Below are 16,538 nucleotides of genomic sequence, written 5' to 3' on the forward strand. Positions count from 1 at the left end.
CCCGACTCACAGTGCCATTATTGTAGTGTGTGTGTGTTCCAACTCATAACAACCTACCCTTCAAAAGGAGACCTTTTCTATGAGCTGGGCAGTACAGCAGAGACCACTAGATACACAACTAACAGTGTCAAATGAAATACACTCTCCCCACAGCCCTAGCCTACTGACTGTCTCATTGACCTGCATGGCAGAGGATATGTATGTATTGAACAAAGAAATGTTAACTGAATCCTGCAGTCTGAAGAGAACAATAACGCAGGTGTGTGTAGGTGCTCCGCATCGATACAGGTGCACTGTGTGTGTGTGTGTGTGTGTCAGTTGGAGACCACACCCTCTCAGGTGAGGTAACCCTGCAAGATCAAAAAACTTATACAAGAGAGAGAGAGAGAGAGAGAGAGAGAGAGAGAGAGAGAGAGAGAGAGAGAGAGAGAGAGAGAGAGAGAGAGAGAGAGAGAGAGAGAGAGAGAGAGAGAGAGAGAGAGAGAGAGAGAGAGAGAGAGAGAGAGAGAGAGAAAACTCTAATCGTCTCCTTGTCCTACAGGCCCCAGGCCTGGTAACAGTACACTACACTAACTCAGACACACAATACACACAGCTTCTATGGAGGCGTCTTCATGTCACTCAACTCCTATGATAAAGACTCTTAAATTCTTCAGTAACGGACATGAACTTAACGTGAAGCAAAACAAAACCTCAAAAGTGTCTACGGCTAGTCTTTTAATGGTTTTCAAACCTCTCCTCGGAGACCCCCAGACATTTCACAATTCTGAGCTAGCCCGGAACTAGCTCACCTGATTCAAGTGGTCAAGGGCTTGAAACCTATATAACTACACACAAGAAGACAGTGGAGGGAGCAGAGGAAGAGTGCAGGAGAGGAACAAGAGGAAATGATCTCATTCACAGTGTTTTTTATGCATGAGAGCAAGTCCTCTCTCTCTCTCTCTCTCTCTCTCTCTCTCTCTCTCTCTCTCTCTCTCTCTCTCTCTCTCTCTCATCTCTCTCTCTCTCTCTCTCTCTCTCTCTCCTCTCTCTCTCTCTCTCTCTCTCTCTCTCTCTCTCTCTCTCTCTCTCTCTCTCTCTCTCTCTCTCTCTCTCTCTCTCTCTCATCCATGTCTCTCTCTCTCTCATCCATGTCTCTCTCTCTCTCATCCATGTCTCTCTCTCTCTCTCTGATTAGGGCAGCTTTAAAGCAGAAGGTCACTTATCATTTTAATGGACTCACACACTCTCTCTCTCTGTCCCAAAACCGTCTGTTATTAGCTGCAGATTGACCACTTTACTCTGATGACCTAACACCAGGGGGACTCTGTCCTGAATGGGAAATAGGACGAATTAAAGGACTCTATTACCACGCACAGGGACACCAGATTTAGGTTTATAAACAGAAACATCGACAATTTAGTCTTCATCTCAAACACATTCAACTGTAATTTCACCCCAAATGCACTTACCATTTCCAAACACTTCTCTACTCCTTTTGCTGTGAAAAAAGCTGTGAACTTGTATGTGTGTGTGTCTGTTTGGTGCACGTACGTGCGCACGTGAGCGTGTGTGTGTTGGAGGAGTCACTGGGCTGATGAGCGATGTAAGAGGGGTTTCTGGGGGATTCTACTGATGCTATAGTGACCTTTGTGGCTAGTTGTTCTGCTGTTCTATTCAGGTCTGGTAGACACACACCTTTACGTTACTCACAAAGTGTGTTGGAATTCAAACCTGTTCTCTTTCGTGTGCACGCACACACACATACAAACTCACACACAGACGTGACGGCAGGGTCGCGCAGTTCACAGAGGACTTTTCTAAACTCATGCCTATGGTGCATGTGCTGATAAATCTAGGCTAAGGACGTTGTTTGTGTCTGAGATTTGAGGGGGATCAAGTGCTTTTAGTTTGACACTTTTCCTGACTGATGTTAGTAGGAGAGTTAAGATTTGGAATAATTGTTTATTTCTGGTCTGATTGCATTTTGAGCTTTGTTTTTGCTTGTAGTTTGAGGAACAGAGGAAAGTAGAGGGGAGGTGAGGAATGGTGGAAAGACGGGAGAGAATAGAGGGATGAGAGAGCAGAGCTGTAGAGAGGAAAGCATAGGAGAGTTGGTGAAAGGACAGGGGAGAGGAGATGAGGGGTAGTGGAGGATAGGGATTTGAGCTGGGGGTGTACTGGGCTGATGTGTTGGGGTCGGGAGGAAGAAAAAGGATTTGGGGTGGGGGTGAGATTTCAGATTGTGGCTGGGGATCAACTCATTCACCCGCCCAAATGGCTTTCAAAAATCTATTTCACACATACACACACATACACACACATACGCACAAACCCTGTCACAGGCGTAGAGATCAGTGTACTATCGATCCGCTTCTGGCCGTGATTAAACCGAATACACACACACACACACACACACACACACACACACACACACACACACACACACACACACACACACACACACACACACACACACACACACACACACACACAGGTCGGTCTCCTCTGTGAGCCTCATCAGTCTGGGTTGGAGATGATGGCTTTGGAGACTGATATGAAGAACCACCATTAAGCCACTTAACCACCTAATGCATCAGCTGCTGCAATCCACACACATGCACAGACACACATTCGGACGCAATACTCCCATTGAAGACTTTCCGAGTAGAAAAGCCCTTACATGGTCAAGAATGACCTGTGAGCTATGGTATGTGTCTATCTGTGTGCAGTACTGGGTGCTGGATCTGTGTAATAATAATTAAGAGTCTATTGACGCACCCGCGTGTCAATCTAATTAACATAATAACAAACTCCTCATCGCAATCCGTCAGTTTAAGCCAGAAATTGTCACTTTCCTGACCTGTTTTCTGTTGTTTTGTATGTGTTTAGTTGGTCAGGACGTGAGCTGGGTGGGAATTCTATGTTGTGTGTCTAGTTTGTCTGTTTCTATGTCAGCCTAGTGTGGGTTCTCAATCAGAGACAGATGGTAGTCGTTGTCTCTGATTGAGACTCATATATATAGGAGGCTTGTTTTGTGTTGGGATTTTGTGGGTGTTTGTTTCCTGTCTCTGTGATCATCTGCACCAGATAGGTCTGTCTCGGTTTCTGCACATTTTGTTATTTTGTATGTTGTTTGTAGTGTTTCACTTGTTATTTTATTAAACATGTTGAACACTAGCCGCGCTGCACTTTGGTCCAATCCTTGCTACTCCTCTTCGGATGAAGAGATGGAAGAAGCCCGTTACAGAAACACCCACCAAACCCGGACCAAGCAGCGTGGCAACGGGCAGCAGCAACAGCAGCAGCAGTACAAGGAGGAATGGACATGGGAGGAGATTCTGGACGGAGAGGGACCCTGGACAGAGCCAGAGGAGTGTCGCCGTCCCAAAGCGGAGCTGGAGGCATCAAAAGCGGAGAGGCGGCATTATGAGGCGCTTGCAAGGCAGAGTGGCTGGAAACCCGAGAGGCTCACCCAAAAATTTCTTGGGGGGGGGGGGGCTAAAGGGGAGTGTGGCAAAGCCGGGTTGGATACCTGAGCCAACTCCCCTGTGCCTACCGTGGAGTGAGAGGGCGTCGTACTGGTCAGACACCGTGTTATGCGGTAAAGCGCACGGTGTCCCCAGTACGCGTGCTTAGCCCAGTGCGGGCTATTCCACCTTGCCGCACTGGGAGGGCTAGTTTGGGCATCGAGCTGGATGTCATGAAGCCGGCCCAACGTATCTGGCCTCCAGTACGTCTCCTCGGGCCGGCGTACATGGCACCAGCCTTACAGGTGGTGTCCCTGGTTCGCCTGCATAGCCCAGTGCGGGCTATTCCACCTCGCCGCACTGGCAGGGCTACGGGGACCATTCAACCTGGTAAGGTTGGAGAGGCTCGGTGCTCAAGAGCGCGTGTCCTCCTTTACGGTCCGGTATATCCGGCGCCACCTTCCCGCCCCAGCCCAGTACCACCAGTGCCTACACCACCCACCAGGCTTCCAGCGCATCTCCAGAGCCCTGTTCCTCCTCCCCGCACTCGCCCTGAGGTGCGTGCCCTCAGCCCGGTACCTCCAGTTCCGGCACCACGCATCAGGCCTATAGTGCGTCTCAGCCGGCCAGAGTCTGCCGTCTGCCCAGCGGTGCTTGAACTGCCCGTCTGCCCAGCGCCGTCTGAGCCATCCGTCTGCCCAGCGCCGTCTGAGCCATCCGTCTGCCCAGTGCCGTCTGAGCCATCCGTCTGCCCAGCGCCGTCTGTCTGTCCCGAGCCATTAGAGCCGTCCGTCAGTCAGGAGCCGCCAGAGCCGTCCGTCAGTCAGGAGCCGCCAGAGCCGCCCGCCAGTCAGGAGCCGCCAGAGCCGCCAGCCAGTCAGGAGCCGCCAGAGCCGCCAGCCAGTCAGGAGCCGCCAGAGCCGCCAGCCAGTCAGGAGCCGCCAGAGCCGCCAGCCAGTCAGGAGCCGCCAGAGCCGCCAGCCAGTCAGGAGCCGCCAGAGCCGCCAGCCAGTCAGGAGCCGCCAGAGCCGCCAGCCAGTCAGGAGCCGCCAGAGCCGCCAGCCAGTCAGGAGCCGCCAGAGCCGCCAGCCAGTCAGGAGCCGCCAGAGCCGCCAGCCAGTCAGGAGCCGCCAGAGCCGCCAGCCAGTCAGGAGCCGCCAGAGCCGCCAGCCAGTCAGGAGCCGCCAGAGCCGCCAGCCAGTCAGGAGCCGCCAGAGCCGCCAGCCAGTCAGGAGCCGCCAGAGCCGCCAGCCAGTCAGGAGCTGCCAGAGACGCCAGCCAGTCAGGAGCTGCCAGAGCTGCCCTACAGTCATGAGCTGCCCTCCCCTCCAGTCATGAGCTGCCCTACAGTCATGAGCTGCCCTCCCCTCCAGTCATGAGCTGCCCTCCAGTCATGAGCTGCCCTCCAGTCATGAGCTGCCCTCCAGTCATGAGCTGCCCTCCAGTCATGAGCTGCCCTCCAGTTATGAGCTGCCTTCCAGTCATGAGCTGCCTTCCAGTCATGAGCTGCCTTCCAGTCATGAGCTGCCTTCCAGTCATGAGCTGCCACTCAGTCCGTAGCTGCCACTCAGTCCGGAGCTACCTCTCTGTCCTGGGCTACCTCTCTGTCCTGAGCTACCTCTCTGTCCTGGGCTACCTCTCTGTCCTGAGATACCTCTTTGTCCTGAACTACCTCTCTGTCCTGAGTTGTCTCCTCTATTGTAGAGGGGAGTTGGTGAAGGTTCCTGGACCATGGTCGGGGGCGAGGGTCGCCACTCAAGGGGCGCTAAGGAGGTGGACAAAGACAATGGTGGAGTGGTGCCCTCGTCCACCGCCAGACCCGCCACCGCGGACAGATGCCCACCCAGACCCTCCCCTTGAGTTTTAGGGGTGCGCCCGGAGTTCGCACCTTGAGGGGGGGTTCTGTCACGTTCCTGACCTGTTTTCTGTTGTTTTGTATGTGTTTAATTGGTCAGGACGTGAGCTGGGTGGGAATTCTATGTTGTGTGTCTAGTTTGTCTGTTTCTATGTCAGCCTAGTGTGGGTTCTCAATCAGAGACAGATGGTAGTCGTTGTCTCTGATTGAGACTCATATATAGGAGGCTTGTTTTGTGTTGGGATTTTGTGGGTGTTTGTTTCCTGTCTCTGTGATTATCTGCACCAGATAGGTCTGTCTCGGTTTCTGCACATTTTGTTATTTTGTATGTTGTTTGTAGTGTTTCACTTATTTTATTAAACATGTTGAACACTAGCCGCGCTGCACTTTGGTCCAATCCTTGCTACTCCTCTTCGGATGAAGAGATGGAAGAAGCCCGTTACAGAAATATCTGTTTTTTTGCATGTGCTGTGTCTCAATACACTGCATCTGCCTAGTGACAGAGCTAAAGCGTTGTTTGTCAGACCAGGAGACTTCACGAAAATTGGTCTTCTCACAAAAACGTCTGTAGTGTCCGAACTGTTTGGCTACTAACTAATATGTCCACTCTATGGAAAGATGAGACACTTACGAACCTGATGGTATTCTCTGTTTTGTTCTACGACCTCCAAAAGCCCCCCTGGACTCGTCTGAAGTTGGTACCGCCGACGTGCCAACTTCTGTCTGTAGCGTGCAAACTGGGCTACAATCGAATATGACCCCACTATGGAAAGGGGAGACTCCCACAAACACGATGGTGTTCTTAGATTTGCTCTATGACCTAAAGGTAACCCATACAAATTAATTGAAGTATGGAGGTTTTTTGTGCCTAGAGGAAAGACACTTCAAAACCTTAATTTAAAAAATGTATCCATTTTTTTGGCCATTGATGAATGTGTTATTCAATGCGTTTCTATGGGCTAGAGTTGTAAAGGTCAAATGTAACATTTTATCAATTTATCAATTAATTTGAATTCATGTTTTTATACATACAGGGGGACCTAAAATTCTAAATTAAATAGCTAAATGATCCATGGTATGACCACAAAACAATTACATATGTTAGCTTAGTAGAACCCCCTACCCCCCACAAAAAAGGTTTTACTACCCCCCACAAAAAAGGTTTTAGAGGTTTTCATCTGTGTGTATCTCTCCCTATCTCTCTCCCCTGTAGGAGCTGCAGTTTGAGAGACTGACCCGTGAGCTGGAGGCAGAAAGACAGATTGTAGCCACCCAGTTGGAGAGATGCAAGCTGGGCTCTGAGACTGGTGGAAGTATGAGCAGTATCAGGTAACACACCTGTCTGTGTGTGTGTGTGTGTGGTGTGTATGTGAGTGTTTTGGGATAGGGGGGTTGTGTGTGTGGAATGGCCAGCTAGCTCCCAGGGTGGAACTCTCTTTATAAGTATTCTCTCAGGGGGACACATTAATCTGTGACACCCTCTGACTCTTTGACACCTTAAAATGAGCTGAGAGGATAATTCGTTTTTCCTGTGTGTGTGCGTGCGTGGGTGTTTGTGTGTGTGTGTGTGTGTGTGTGTGTGTGTGTGTGTGTTGGGGAGGGGGGTTGTGTGTGTAGAATGGCCAGCTAGCTCCCAGGGTGGAACTCTCTTTATAAGTATTCTCCCAGGGGGACACATTAATCTGTGACACCCTCTGACTCTTTGACACCTTAAAATGAGCTGAGAGGATAATTAGTTTGTCCTGTGTGTGTGTTTGTACATGTGTGTATGTGTGTGTGCATGCGCGCACACACTAACTGTCATCATGGGAGCGTACTTTAATGTTCCAGTGTTAATTTGTTAATTAATTAGTACATTAGTACAACCACGGCCCTAGATTGTCCAAAAACAGTTAAATTATGTTTGCCAATTATGAGTATGACCTTGGGATGCCAAAACTATTGGCAAATGGTTTTCAGAAGACGAGAAAAAGCTCCTAATGAAAAGAGGGAGGTAGGAGAATGAAGGAAGGAGGGAGGAGGGGGGCAGAGGAGAGGACGTCAGTATGTGATTAGCATGAGAGTTAGCTTCTGTATGCTAACAGCTCTGATTCGGAGACAGTGGAATGGAGCGGTACTAAATTCAGACTGTGTGTGTGTGGCAGCTTCAGGTGTCTCCCTCTGCTTCGTAGACAATGCAGATAATGATGCATTACATTATTACACGTTACATATTCAGAGATAGAGATAGAAGGAGAGGTGATACCGGTGCCCCCTGGCTCTGTACCATATTGGCTCTGTACCGGTACCCCCTGTATATAGGCCTAATTGTTATTTACTGCTGCTCTTTAATTATTGTTATTCTTATCTCTTACTTTTTTTTAGGTATTTTCTTAAAACTGCATTGTTAAGGGCTTGTAAGTAAGCATTTCACTGTAAGGTCTACACCTGTTGTATTCTGCGCATGTGACAAATACAATTTGATTTAATAGTAGAGGGTTGAAGTTTGACTCTTCTGACTGTTAACAAACAAAATCAAAGTTTATTTGTCAAGTGCGCCGAATACAACAGGTGTAGACCTTACAGTGAAATGCTTACTTACAAGTAAAAAAAAAAGAAGGTATTAGGCGAACAATAGATAAGTAAAGAAATGAAAATCAACAGAAGTAAAAACAACAGTAAAAATGACAGTGAAAAATAACAGTAGCAAGGCTATATACAGTATTGAGGCTATAACAGTAGCGAAGCTTTATACAGGCACCGGTTAGTCGGGCTGATTGAGGTAGTATGTACAAGTAGGTATGGTTAAAGTAACTATGCATATATGATAAACAGAGAGTAGCAGCAGCGTAATAGAGGGGTTGGGGGGGGGGGTACACACAATGCAAATTGTCCGGATATCCATTTGATTACCTGTTCAGGATGGCTTTGGGGTAAAAGGTATTTTGATCCTAGACTTGGCACTCCGGTACCGCTTGCCATGCGGTAGTAGAGAGAACAGTCTATGACTGGGGTGGCTGGCCTCCTCCCTGTAGGCTGTCTCATCGTTGTCGGTGATCAGGCCTACCACTGTTGTGTCGTCTGCAAACTTAATGATGGTGTTTGAGTCGTGCCTGGCCACACAGTCGTGTGTGAACAGGGAGTACAGGAGGGGACTGAGCACACACCCCTGAGGGGCTCCAGTGTTGAGTATCAGCGTAGCAGATGTGTTGCTACCTACCCTCACCACCTGGGGGCGGCCCGTCAGGAAGTCCAGGATCCAGTTGCGGAGGGAGGTGTTTAGTCCCAGGATCCTTAGCTTAGTGATGAGCTTTGAGGGTACTATGGTGTTGAACGCTGAGCTGTAGTCAATGAATAACATTCTCATGTGTGTGGAGTTTGGAGTGCAATAGAGATTGCATCATCTGTGGATCTGTTTGGGCGGTATGCAAATTGGAGTGGGTCTAGGGTTTCTGGGATAATGGTGTTGATGTGAGCCATTACCAGCCTTCATGGCTACGGACGTGAGTGCTACGGGTCTGTAGTCATTTAAGCAGGTTGCCTTAGTGTTCTTGGGCACAGGGACTATGGTGGTCTGCTTGAAACATGTTGATATTACAGACTCAATCAGGGACATGTTGAAAATGTCAGTGAAGACACCTGCCAGTTGGTCAGCAAATGCCCAGAGCACACGTCGTGGTAATCCGTCTGACCCCGCAGCCTTGTGAATGTTGACCTGTTTAAAGGTCTTAGTCACATCGGCTACGGAGAGTGTGATCACACATTCGTCCAGAACAGCTGATGCTCTCATGCGTGCCTCGGTGTTGCTTGCCTCAAGGTGAGAATAGAAGTGATTTAGCTCGTCTGGTAGGCTCGTGACACCGGGCAGCTCACGGCTGTGCTTCCCTTTGTAGTCTGTAATAGTTTGCAAGCGCTGCCACATAAGATGAGCATCGGAGCCGGTGTAGTACGATTCAATCTTAGCCCTGTATTGAGGCTTTGCCTGTTTAATGGTTTGTCGGAGGGCATAGCAGGATTTCTTATAAGCGAATGTTGCCTGTAATCCATGGCTTCTGGTTGGGGTATGTACGTACAGTCACTGTGGGGACAACGTCCTCTAAGCACTTATTGATAAATCCAGTGACTGATGTGGTGTACTCCTCAATGCAATCGGAAGAATCCCGGAACATGTTCCAGTCTGTGATAGCAAAACAGTCCTGTAGTTTAGCATCTGCTTCATCTGACCACTTTTTTATAGACCGAGTCACTGGTGCTTCCTGCTTCAATATTTACTTGTAAGCAGGAATCAGGAGGATAGAATTTTGGTCAGATTTACCAAATGGGGGGCGAGGGAGAGCTTTGTAAGCGTCTCTGTGTGTGGAGTACAGGTGATCTAGAATTTTTTTCCCTCTGGTTGCACATTTAACATATTGATAGAAATTAGGTAGAACTGATTTAAGTTTCCCTGCATTAAAGTCTCCGGCCACTATAAGCGCCGCCTCTGGGTGAGCGGTTTCCTGTTTGCTTATTTCCTTATACAGCTGACTGAGTGCGGTCTTAGTGCCAGCATCCGTCTGTGGTGGTAAATAAACAGCCACGAAAAGTATAGCTGAAGACTCTCTTGGCAAATAGTGTGGTCTGCAGTTTATCATAAGATACTCAACTTCAGGCGAGCAAAATCTAGCTGCACCAGCTGCATCATTTGTTGTTTACAAATATGCACAGACCGCCCCCCCCCCTTGTCTTACAGGAGTGTGCTGTTTTATCTTGCCGGTGCAGTGTATATCCCGCTAGCTGAATATCCATGTCGTCATTCAGCCACGATTCCGTGAAACATAAGATATTACAGTTTTTGATGTCCCGTTGGTAGGATATTCGTGATCGTACCTTGTCTAATTCATTGTCCAAAGATTGCACGTTGGTGAGTAATATTGACGGTAACGGCAGCTTTCCTACTCGCCTTCTGCGGATCTTTACGAGGCACCCTGCTCTGTGTCCTCTGTACCTGCGTCTCTTCCTCTTGCCAATAATGGGGATGTTGGCGTTGTCGGGTGTTAGCAGTATATCCCGTGCGTCCTGCTTGTTGAAGAAAAAATCTTTGTCTAATCCGAGGTGAGTGATCACTGTCCTGATATCCAGAAGCTCTTTTTTGCCATAAGATACGGTGGCAGAAACATTACGTACAAAATGAGTTACAAATATTGCGAAAAAAACACATAGCACAATTGGTTGGGCGCCCCTAACACTGCTGCCAAACTGTGTGTGTTTGTGCATGCATACGAATGTGTGTGTGTGTGTGTTCCAAACTCAGACATTGTGGGCTCCCATGTCAAAAGCAGAGATGTACTCTAATAAATTCAGATCCACTCCAGGGGGTCCTCATTGTCTAAGAACAGAACTCCCAGATGGCTGGCTGGCAAGGCAGAAGGATGGATGGAAAACATTGGAAAATAAGTATCTTAAATATGTTCTTATCAAACTCTCATGCCTCTGGTTAAGATACAGTAATATTTGGGAGGTTCTGGGGCCAGCTTTGACCAATGACATAACACCATAACCAGTCATTGGTAAGGTCAGCTGATTGGCCTACTGCTAGCCAATCTTCTGTCAGAGAAACTAGTGAGTGAAGCATATCATGTTCTATGGACTTAGCCTGATCTGCATTCTGTGTGTTAATCTCATGTTGAACACTGAGCCTGTATGTGTCATCTCTCCAGGACTGTGTATGTGTGTGTTTGCATGTGTATTGTGTGTATGCAGGAGCTTGAATGTGTGTGTATGTGTTTGTGTCTATGTGTGCATTGAATGTGTGTGTGTTTGTAGCCTCGATTCTAGTCCACACATCAGGCCTGGCTGAGGACCAACCCAGCTGGCAGTCGTTCTCCTAGCTGCCTGTGCGATATTGTGATTGCCGTCTGCGCTACTGCCTGTGTAATAATGTGATTACTCCCCATATGTGACGGCTTCGCCTTGCTAAGCTTTGTCTAATCACTAACAGTGTGTGTGGGGGTTATGTGTATGCGTGTTGTGTGAGCGTGCGTGTGTGGATGTGGATGTTGCAGGTGTCAGTGTGTGTGTGTTTGTGTGTGTGTGTGTGTGTGTGTGTTTGTTTGATGTCTCCCTGGCATGTCTGCTCAGATGAGGCTTGGCAGCTGGTATTCTGTGAGTGACAGGAGCATTTTATTAGATGCAGACGAGGCTTTATAACCCATCCAACTCAATATCTCAGTCTGGATATTAACAGATGTAATGTTAGTGTGTGGCTGATCAGAGATTCCGCTGTATTCAGGGAGACTTCTCTAACCTTTCCCAGACTGCATCCCAAATGGCACCCTATTCCCTACATAGTGCACTACTTTTTCAGTAGTCCCGTAGGGCTCTGATTTAAATGTAGTGCACTATATAGAGAAAAGGGTGCTATTTGGGATGCAGACACTGTCTTCCTTCTGTCAGAAACCATCTCTCACTCCTTCATCTGAGCTCACAGAAAGACCAGGGCTAGAAATAGATCTAAATGACTGAAACGTGTGAAGATGAAAATGAAACCATTTTATTATCTATTATATATCTAGTGTGTTTCATTTGTAATATTAGTGGAAATCATTTTGGACCATTACGGTCTTCTTGTTGGGAAGAATGATAAGGCAGGACAATGTGTGTGTTGTGTGTAGATATAATGTATGTGTGTGTGTGTCTTCTCGAGGTGCCGCCCTGTCTCTCCTCAGGAGTGTTCTGCTTCATAAAGTTGTTCAGGCATCTCCACAGACGGCTCTCTGGGCTGAGGACACTGGCCAGCCATCTGTGGCGGGACACACCCAGTATCACGACTCAGGATATGACCCAGATGCAGACACGGGAGGCGAATAGAACAGTTCTCAGAAGATTTATTAGAAACACGATGCAGGCAAAGGGCAGTTTGAGGGCAGGCAGAGGTTCGTGATCAGGTCAGTGTCTGGCAAGTACAGGACGGCAAGCAGGCTCGGGGCTAGGGCAGGCAGAGGTTCGTAATCAGGTCAGAGTCAGGCAGGTACAGAACGGCAGGCTCAGGGTCAGGGTCAGGGCAGGCAGAATGTTCAGAACCGGGAAAAAATAGAAACAGAACTAGAGAAACAGGAAGGCGGGAAAGAACGCTGGTAAGACCTGACAAGACGAACTGGCAACAGACAAACAGAGAACACAGGTATAAATACACAGGGGATAATGCGAAGATGGGTGACACCTGGAGGGGGGTGGAGACAAGCACAAAGACAGGTGAAACGGATCAGGGTGTGACAGCAATGAGGGCTGTGTCCAGGATGTTCCTAGCGGGGACCCAGCACCTCTCCTCCGGGCCATAACCCTCTCAGTCAACCAGGTACTGGAATCCCCTGCCCTGCGGCCGAACCTTCAGGAGGCGCCTCACCGTGTACGCCGGTTGGCGTCTATGAGACGGGGGAGAGGGGTGGCCCTGGTAACAGGAGACAACGGGCTGTGAGACATAGGTTTAATCTTAGACACATGAGAAGTGGGATGTATACAGAGGGTACGGGGCAACAAAGACGAACAGCAGAGGGGCTAAGGATCTTGGAGATGGGGAAAGGGCCGATTAAAACAGGGGGACAGTTTGCGGGACTCTACCCGGAGGGGAAGATCCCGAGTGGACAGCCATACCCTCTGCCCGAGACAATAATAGAGAGCCGGGGTTCAGTGGCGGTCTGCCTGTCGTCGATACCTGGAGGTGGTCTTGAGAAAAGCCGACCGGGCTCTCTTCCAGGTGATAGCGGCGGATGAACATCTGGGCCGAGGGTATGCTGACCTCTTGCTCCGGGATGAGCAGGGGCTGATATCCCAGGGAGCACTCAAAAGGCGAGAGACCAGTTGCCGAGCAAGGGAGGGTGTTGCAGGCGTACTCTACCCACACAGCTGCTGGCTCCAGGTGCTGGTTTAGGTGGAGACCAGGCAGCAAAGAGTCATCTCCAGGTCCTGATTGGCTTGCTCCGACTGGCCGTTAGACTGCGGGTGGAACCCTGAGGACAGGCTGGCCGACGACCCAATGAGCGTGCGGAACGCCTTCCAGAACTGGGGACCTTGGTCGGAGACCATGCCCACCGGAAGTCCATGGGTCTGGAAGACATGCTGCACCATGAGCTGGGCCGTGTCCTTGGCTGAGGGTAGCTTGGGGAGAGAGATGAAGTGGTCAGCTTTGGAAAACCGGTCCACGGTAAGGATAACCGTGTTGCCATCAGACGTGTGGAGACCAGTGATGAAGTCCAGGGATATATGTGACCAGGGGCGGTGAGGGAAGGGAAGTGGTTGAAGGAGGCCACCCGGAGCTTGCCGTGGAGTCTTATTCTGGACACACACGGTGCACACGGCGACAAACGCAGAGATGTCAGAAACCAAGGTGGGCCACCAAAAGTGTTGTCATACAAAGGCAAGGGTCTGACGGGAGCCAGGATAGCAGGCCTGAGGGGGTGACCCGGTTCTCTATACCTCAGATGAGTGCAGCCGCGAGACAAGAGGTAGGGAGTATGGTCTCGGGGGACCGATGGTGTAGCAGTGGGGCAATAGAGGTGTGACAGCATATCCGGCTTCACATTCTTGGATCCTGGGCAGTACGTGATGGTGAAGTTAAATCAGGTGAATAGCAGGGCCCATCGAGCTTGCCTGGAGTTGAGGCACTTGGTGGTGCTGAGATATTGCAGGTTCTTATGATCCATCCATTCTATGAATGGGTGTTCCACCCCCTCCATCTTCACCGCCAGAAGTTCCCGGTTGCCCATGTCATAATTCCTGTCCGTGGGGTTGAGTCGATGGGAGAGGAAAGCGCAAGAATGCAGCTTTTGGTCTTGGGCCGAACCCTGGGACAGAACAGCCCCCACTCCGACGTTGAGGCATTGAGTGGAAGCGTGTAACAGTTTTTAACCGTGATGTCATTCAGGCCCGGTAGTCGATACACGGACGCAGGGTTTTGTCCTTCTTCTCCACAAAGAGGAACCCTGCTTCAGCGGGGGAGGCAGAAGGATGGATACCCCCTGCAGCCAGAGAGTCCTCAATATATGTCTCCATCGCCTTGGTCTCCGGACCTGACAGGGAATAAAGCCACCCCTGAGGCGGTGTTGTGCCTGGAAGAAGGTAGATGGCGCAGTCATACGGCTGATGTGGAGGAAGCGCGGTGGCACGGGTCTTGCTGAAAACCTCCTGGAGGTCCTGGTATTCCGCGGGAATGGCGGAGAGGTCCGGGGATTTTCCCAAGCCCACAGGAAGACATCCCAGGGCAGGCAATGCCCATGGCAAAACGTGATCCAACCCATGATAGAACCAGTAGCCCAGTCAATCAGGGGATTGTGCCTCTGGAGCCAGGAAAACCACAAAACTACAGGTGCATGAGGGGATCCAATGACCAGGAACTGCATAAACTCACTGTGATTACCCGAAACTCTCCGGTTAATGGGACAAGTGGTGTGGGTGACTCTGCCAAAAGAGTGCCCATCCAATGCTCTTACTTCCATGGGAATGGAGAGGGGTTGTGTGGGGATTCCCAGCTCCGACACCAGGGTAGTGTCCATAAAGCTATAGTCGGCCCCAGAGTCTATGAGCACCCAGAGAGATTTGGACCGGTCACCCCACAACAGAGTAGCATGGACAGGAGTACAAGCAATGGAAGATTGGAAACTCCCGTACGGCTCACCAGAGTACTCATACTAGTACCTCCTCAATGAGCCTGGTTCTTTAATGGGCAGGTAGATTAAACATGTCCCGTAGCTCCACAATACAGACAGTTCTGGGTGTTAAGTCTGCGTAAGCGCTCAGCAGGAGACAATCTAGCCCTGCCCAGTTGCATGGGCTCCGGAGGAGACGACTCGACAGCCCTCAGGGACCTCCGAGAGACTTCGGCCGACATCGGATCTACTCGGAAATGTGGGCTTCTGGGATTTCCAGGATTCCTCGGATGCTAGGTGGAAATCGAGGACGAGCGTCGACGACAGGGAACAGACTCCCTCTCCCTCCTACGTTCCCGTAGCCGCCTATCGATCCGGATGGTGAAGACAATGAGGGAATCTAGGTCCAGGGGCAGCTCCCGGCTGTGAGCTCGTCTTTAATCACCTCCCACAACCCGTGAAGGAACGCGTCGAACAGGACTTCCGGGTTCTAGGCACTCTCAGCCGCCAACGTGCAAAAATCCACCGTGTAGTCTGCCACACTACGGGAATCCTGACGTAGTTGGAGCAGCTTATGAGCCGCCTCTCTCCCGGACAACGGAGAATCAAACACTTTCCGTACTCCTGTCACAAACTCCTCCAACCTGAGGCAAACGGTGGATTGTTGCTCCCACACCGCCGTAGCCCAGGCAAGAGCCTTCCTGGACATCAGCGTTATCACGTACGCTATCCTCAAGTGATCTGAGGGAAATGAAGAGGGCTGCAGCTCAAAGATGAGAGAACACGGGGAGAGAAATGCCTGGCAGGATCCGGGATCTCTAGCGTAGCGCTCCGGAGGAGGTAGGTGGGGTTCTTGGGAAGCTCTCTTTCTCTTTCTCTCTGTCTCGCTCCTCTATTTACCCTGTCAGCTAGGTTTAAACTTTAGTCACCCAGACCAAAGCTGATAGAGAGAGAACAGGATGGGAGGAAGAAGAGGGAGATAAAGAAAGAGAGAGGGGGAGAGATGGGTTGGGAGGGGGAGAGACGGGCTGGGAAGAGAGGCAGAAAAAGAAAGAGCAGGATAGAAAGCGAGAGAGGAAGAGGTTGAGAATGCCTATGCCAGGTGAATATGAACCATGCATCATATCAGTAGATATGAGTTTCGGCCTCGCAGGAATGACCCTGTGATTTATATGCAAATGAGAGGGAAGTGTGGAAAACAAGGGAGCGAAAACAAACACGACCCCTAAACGAGTGTTTTATCGTGTTTTTGACAATCGTTAGCATCTGATGACAGAAAAGGTGTAGGTATTAATGGAGAGAATGGGATCAGGTCACAGCCAAAGTAAAGGGGAGGGAGAGAGCAATGGAGAGGGAGAGATGGAGGGAGAGAGGCACGGAGGGAGAGAGAGTGGGCTAATAAATTGCTTTTCATTACCATGAGTCAGCCACGGAATAGCTTCATTGATTTATCTCTTTTCATTTTCCCCATTCGTTCTGTCTCTCCATCTCCCTCTCTCTTTTTCTCTCTCTCACACACACAACACACACTCTCTATCCCTTCCGCCCCCAACTCTCTCCTCTTCCTCTCTGCCTCATTCCCTCTGCTTGTTTATGCGTGGATAGTGTATAGTGTGTAAGGCTCCATCTATAGTA

The 16,538-nt window shown here is 49.8% G+C and overlaps 1 protein-coding gene across 2 annotated transcripts in view; it reads left to right on the forward strand.

Annotated features, from left to right (window-relative positions):
• LOC129822965 (catenin delta-2-like) overlaps positions 1 to 16,538 on the forward strand; it is a 379,787-nt gene that overhangs the window by 114,874 nt on the left and 248,375 nt on the right. For both annotated transcript variants that reach the window (XM_055881562.1, XM_055881564.1), the window contains one exon: positions 6,518 to 6,633. In XM_055881562.1, coding sequence (XP_055737537.1) covers positions 6,518 to 6,633 — 116 coding nt within the window. The remainder of the gene's footprint in view (positions 1 to 6,517; positions 6,634 to 16,538) is intronic.

The sequence above is a fragment of the Salvelinus fontinalis genome, chromosome 25, assembly GCF_029448725.1.
Source record: "Salvelinus fontinalis isolate EN_2023a chromosome 25, ASM2944872v1, whole genome shotgun sequence".
NCBI classification, from domain to species: domain Eukaryota; kingdom Metazoa; phylum Chordata; class Actinopteri; order Salmoniformes; family Salmonidae; genus Salvelinus; species Salvelinus fontinalis.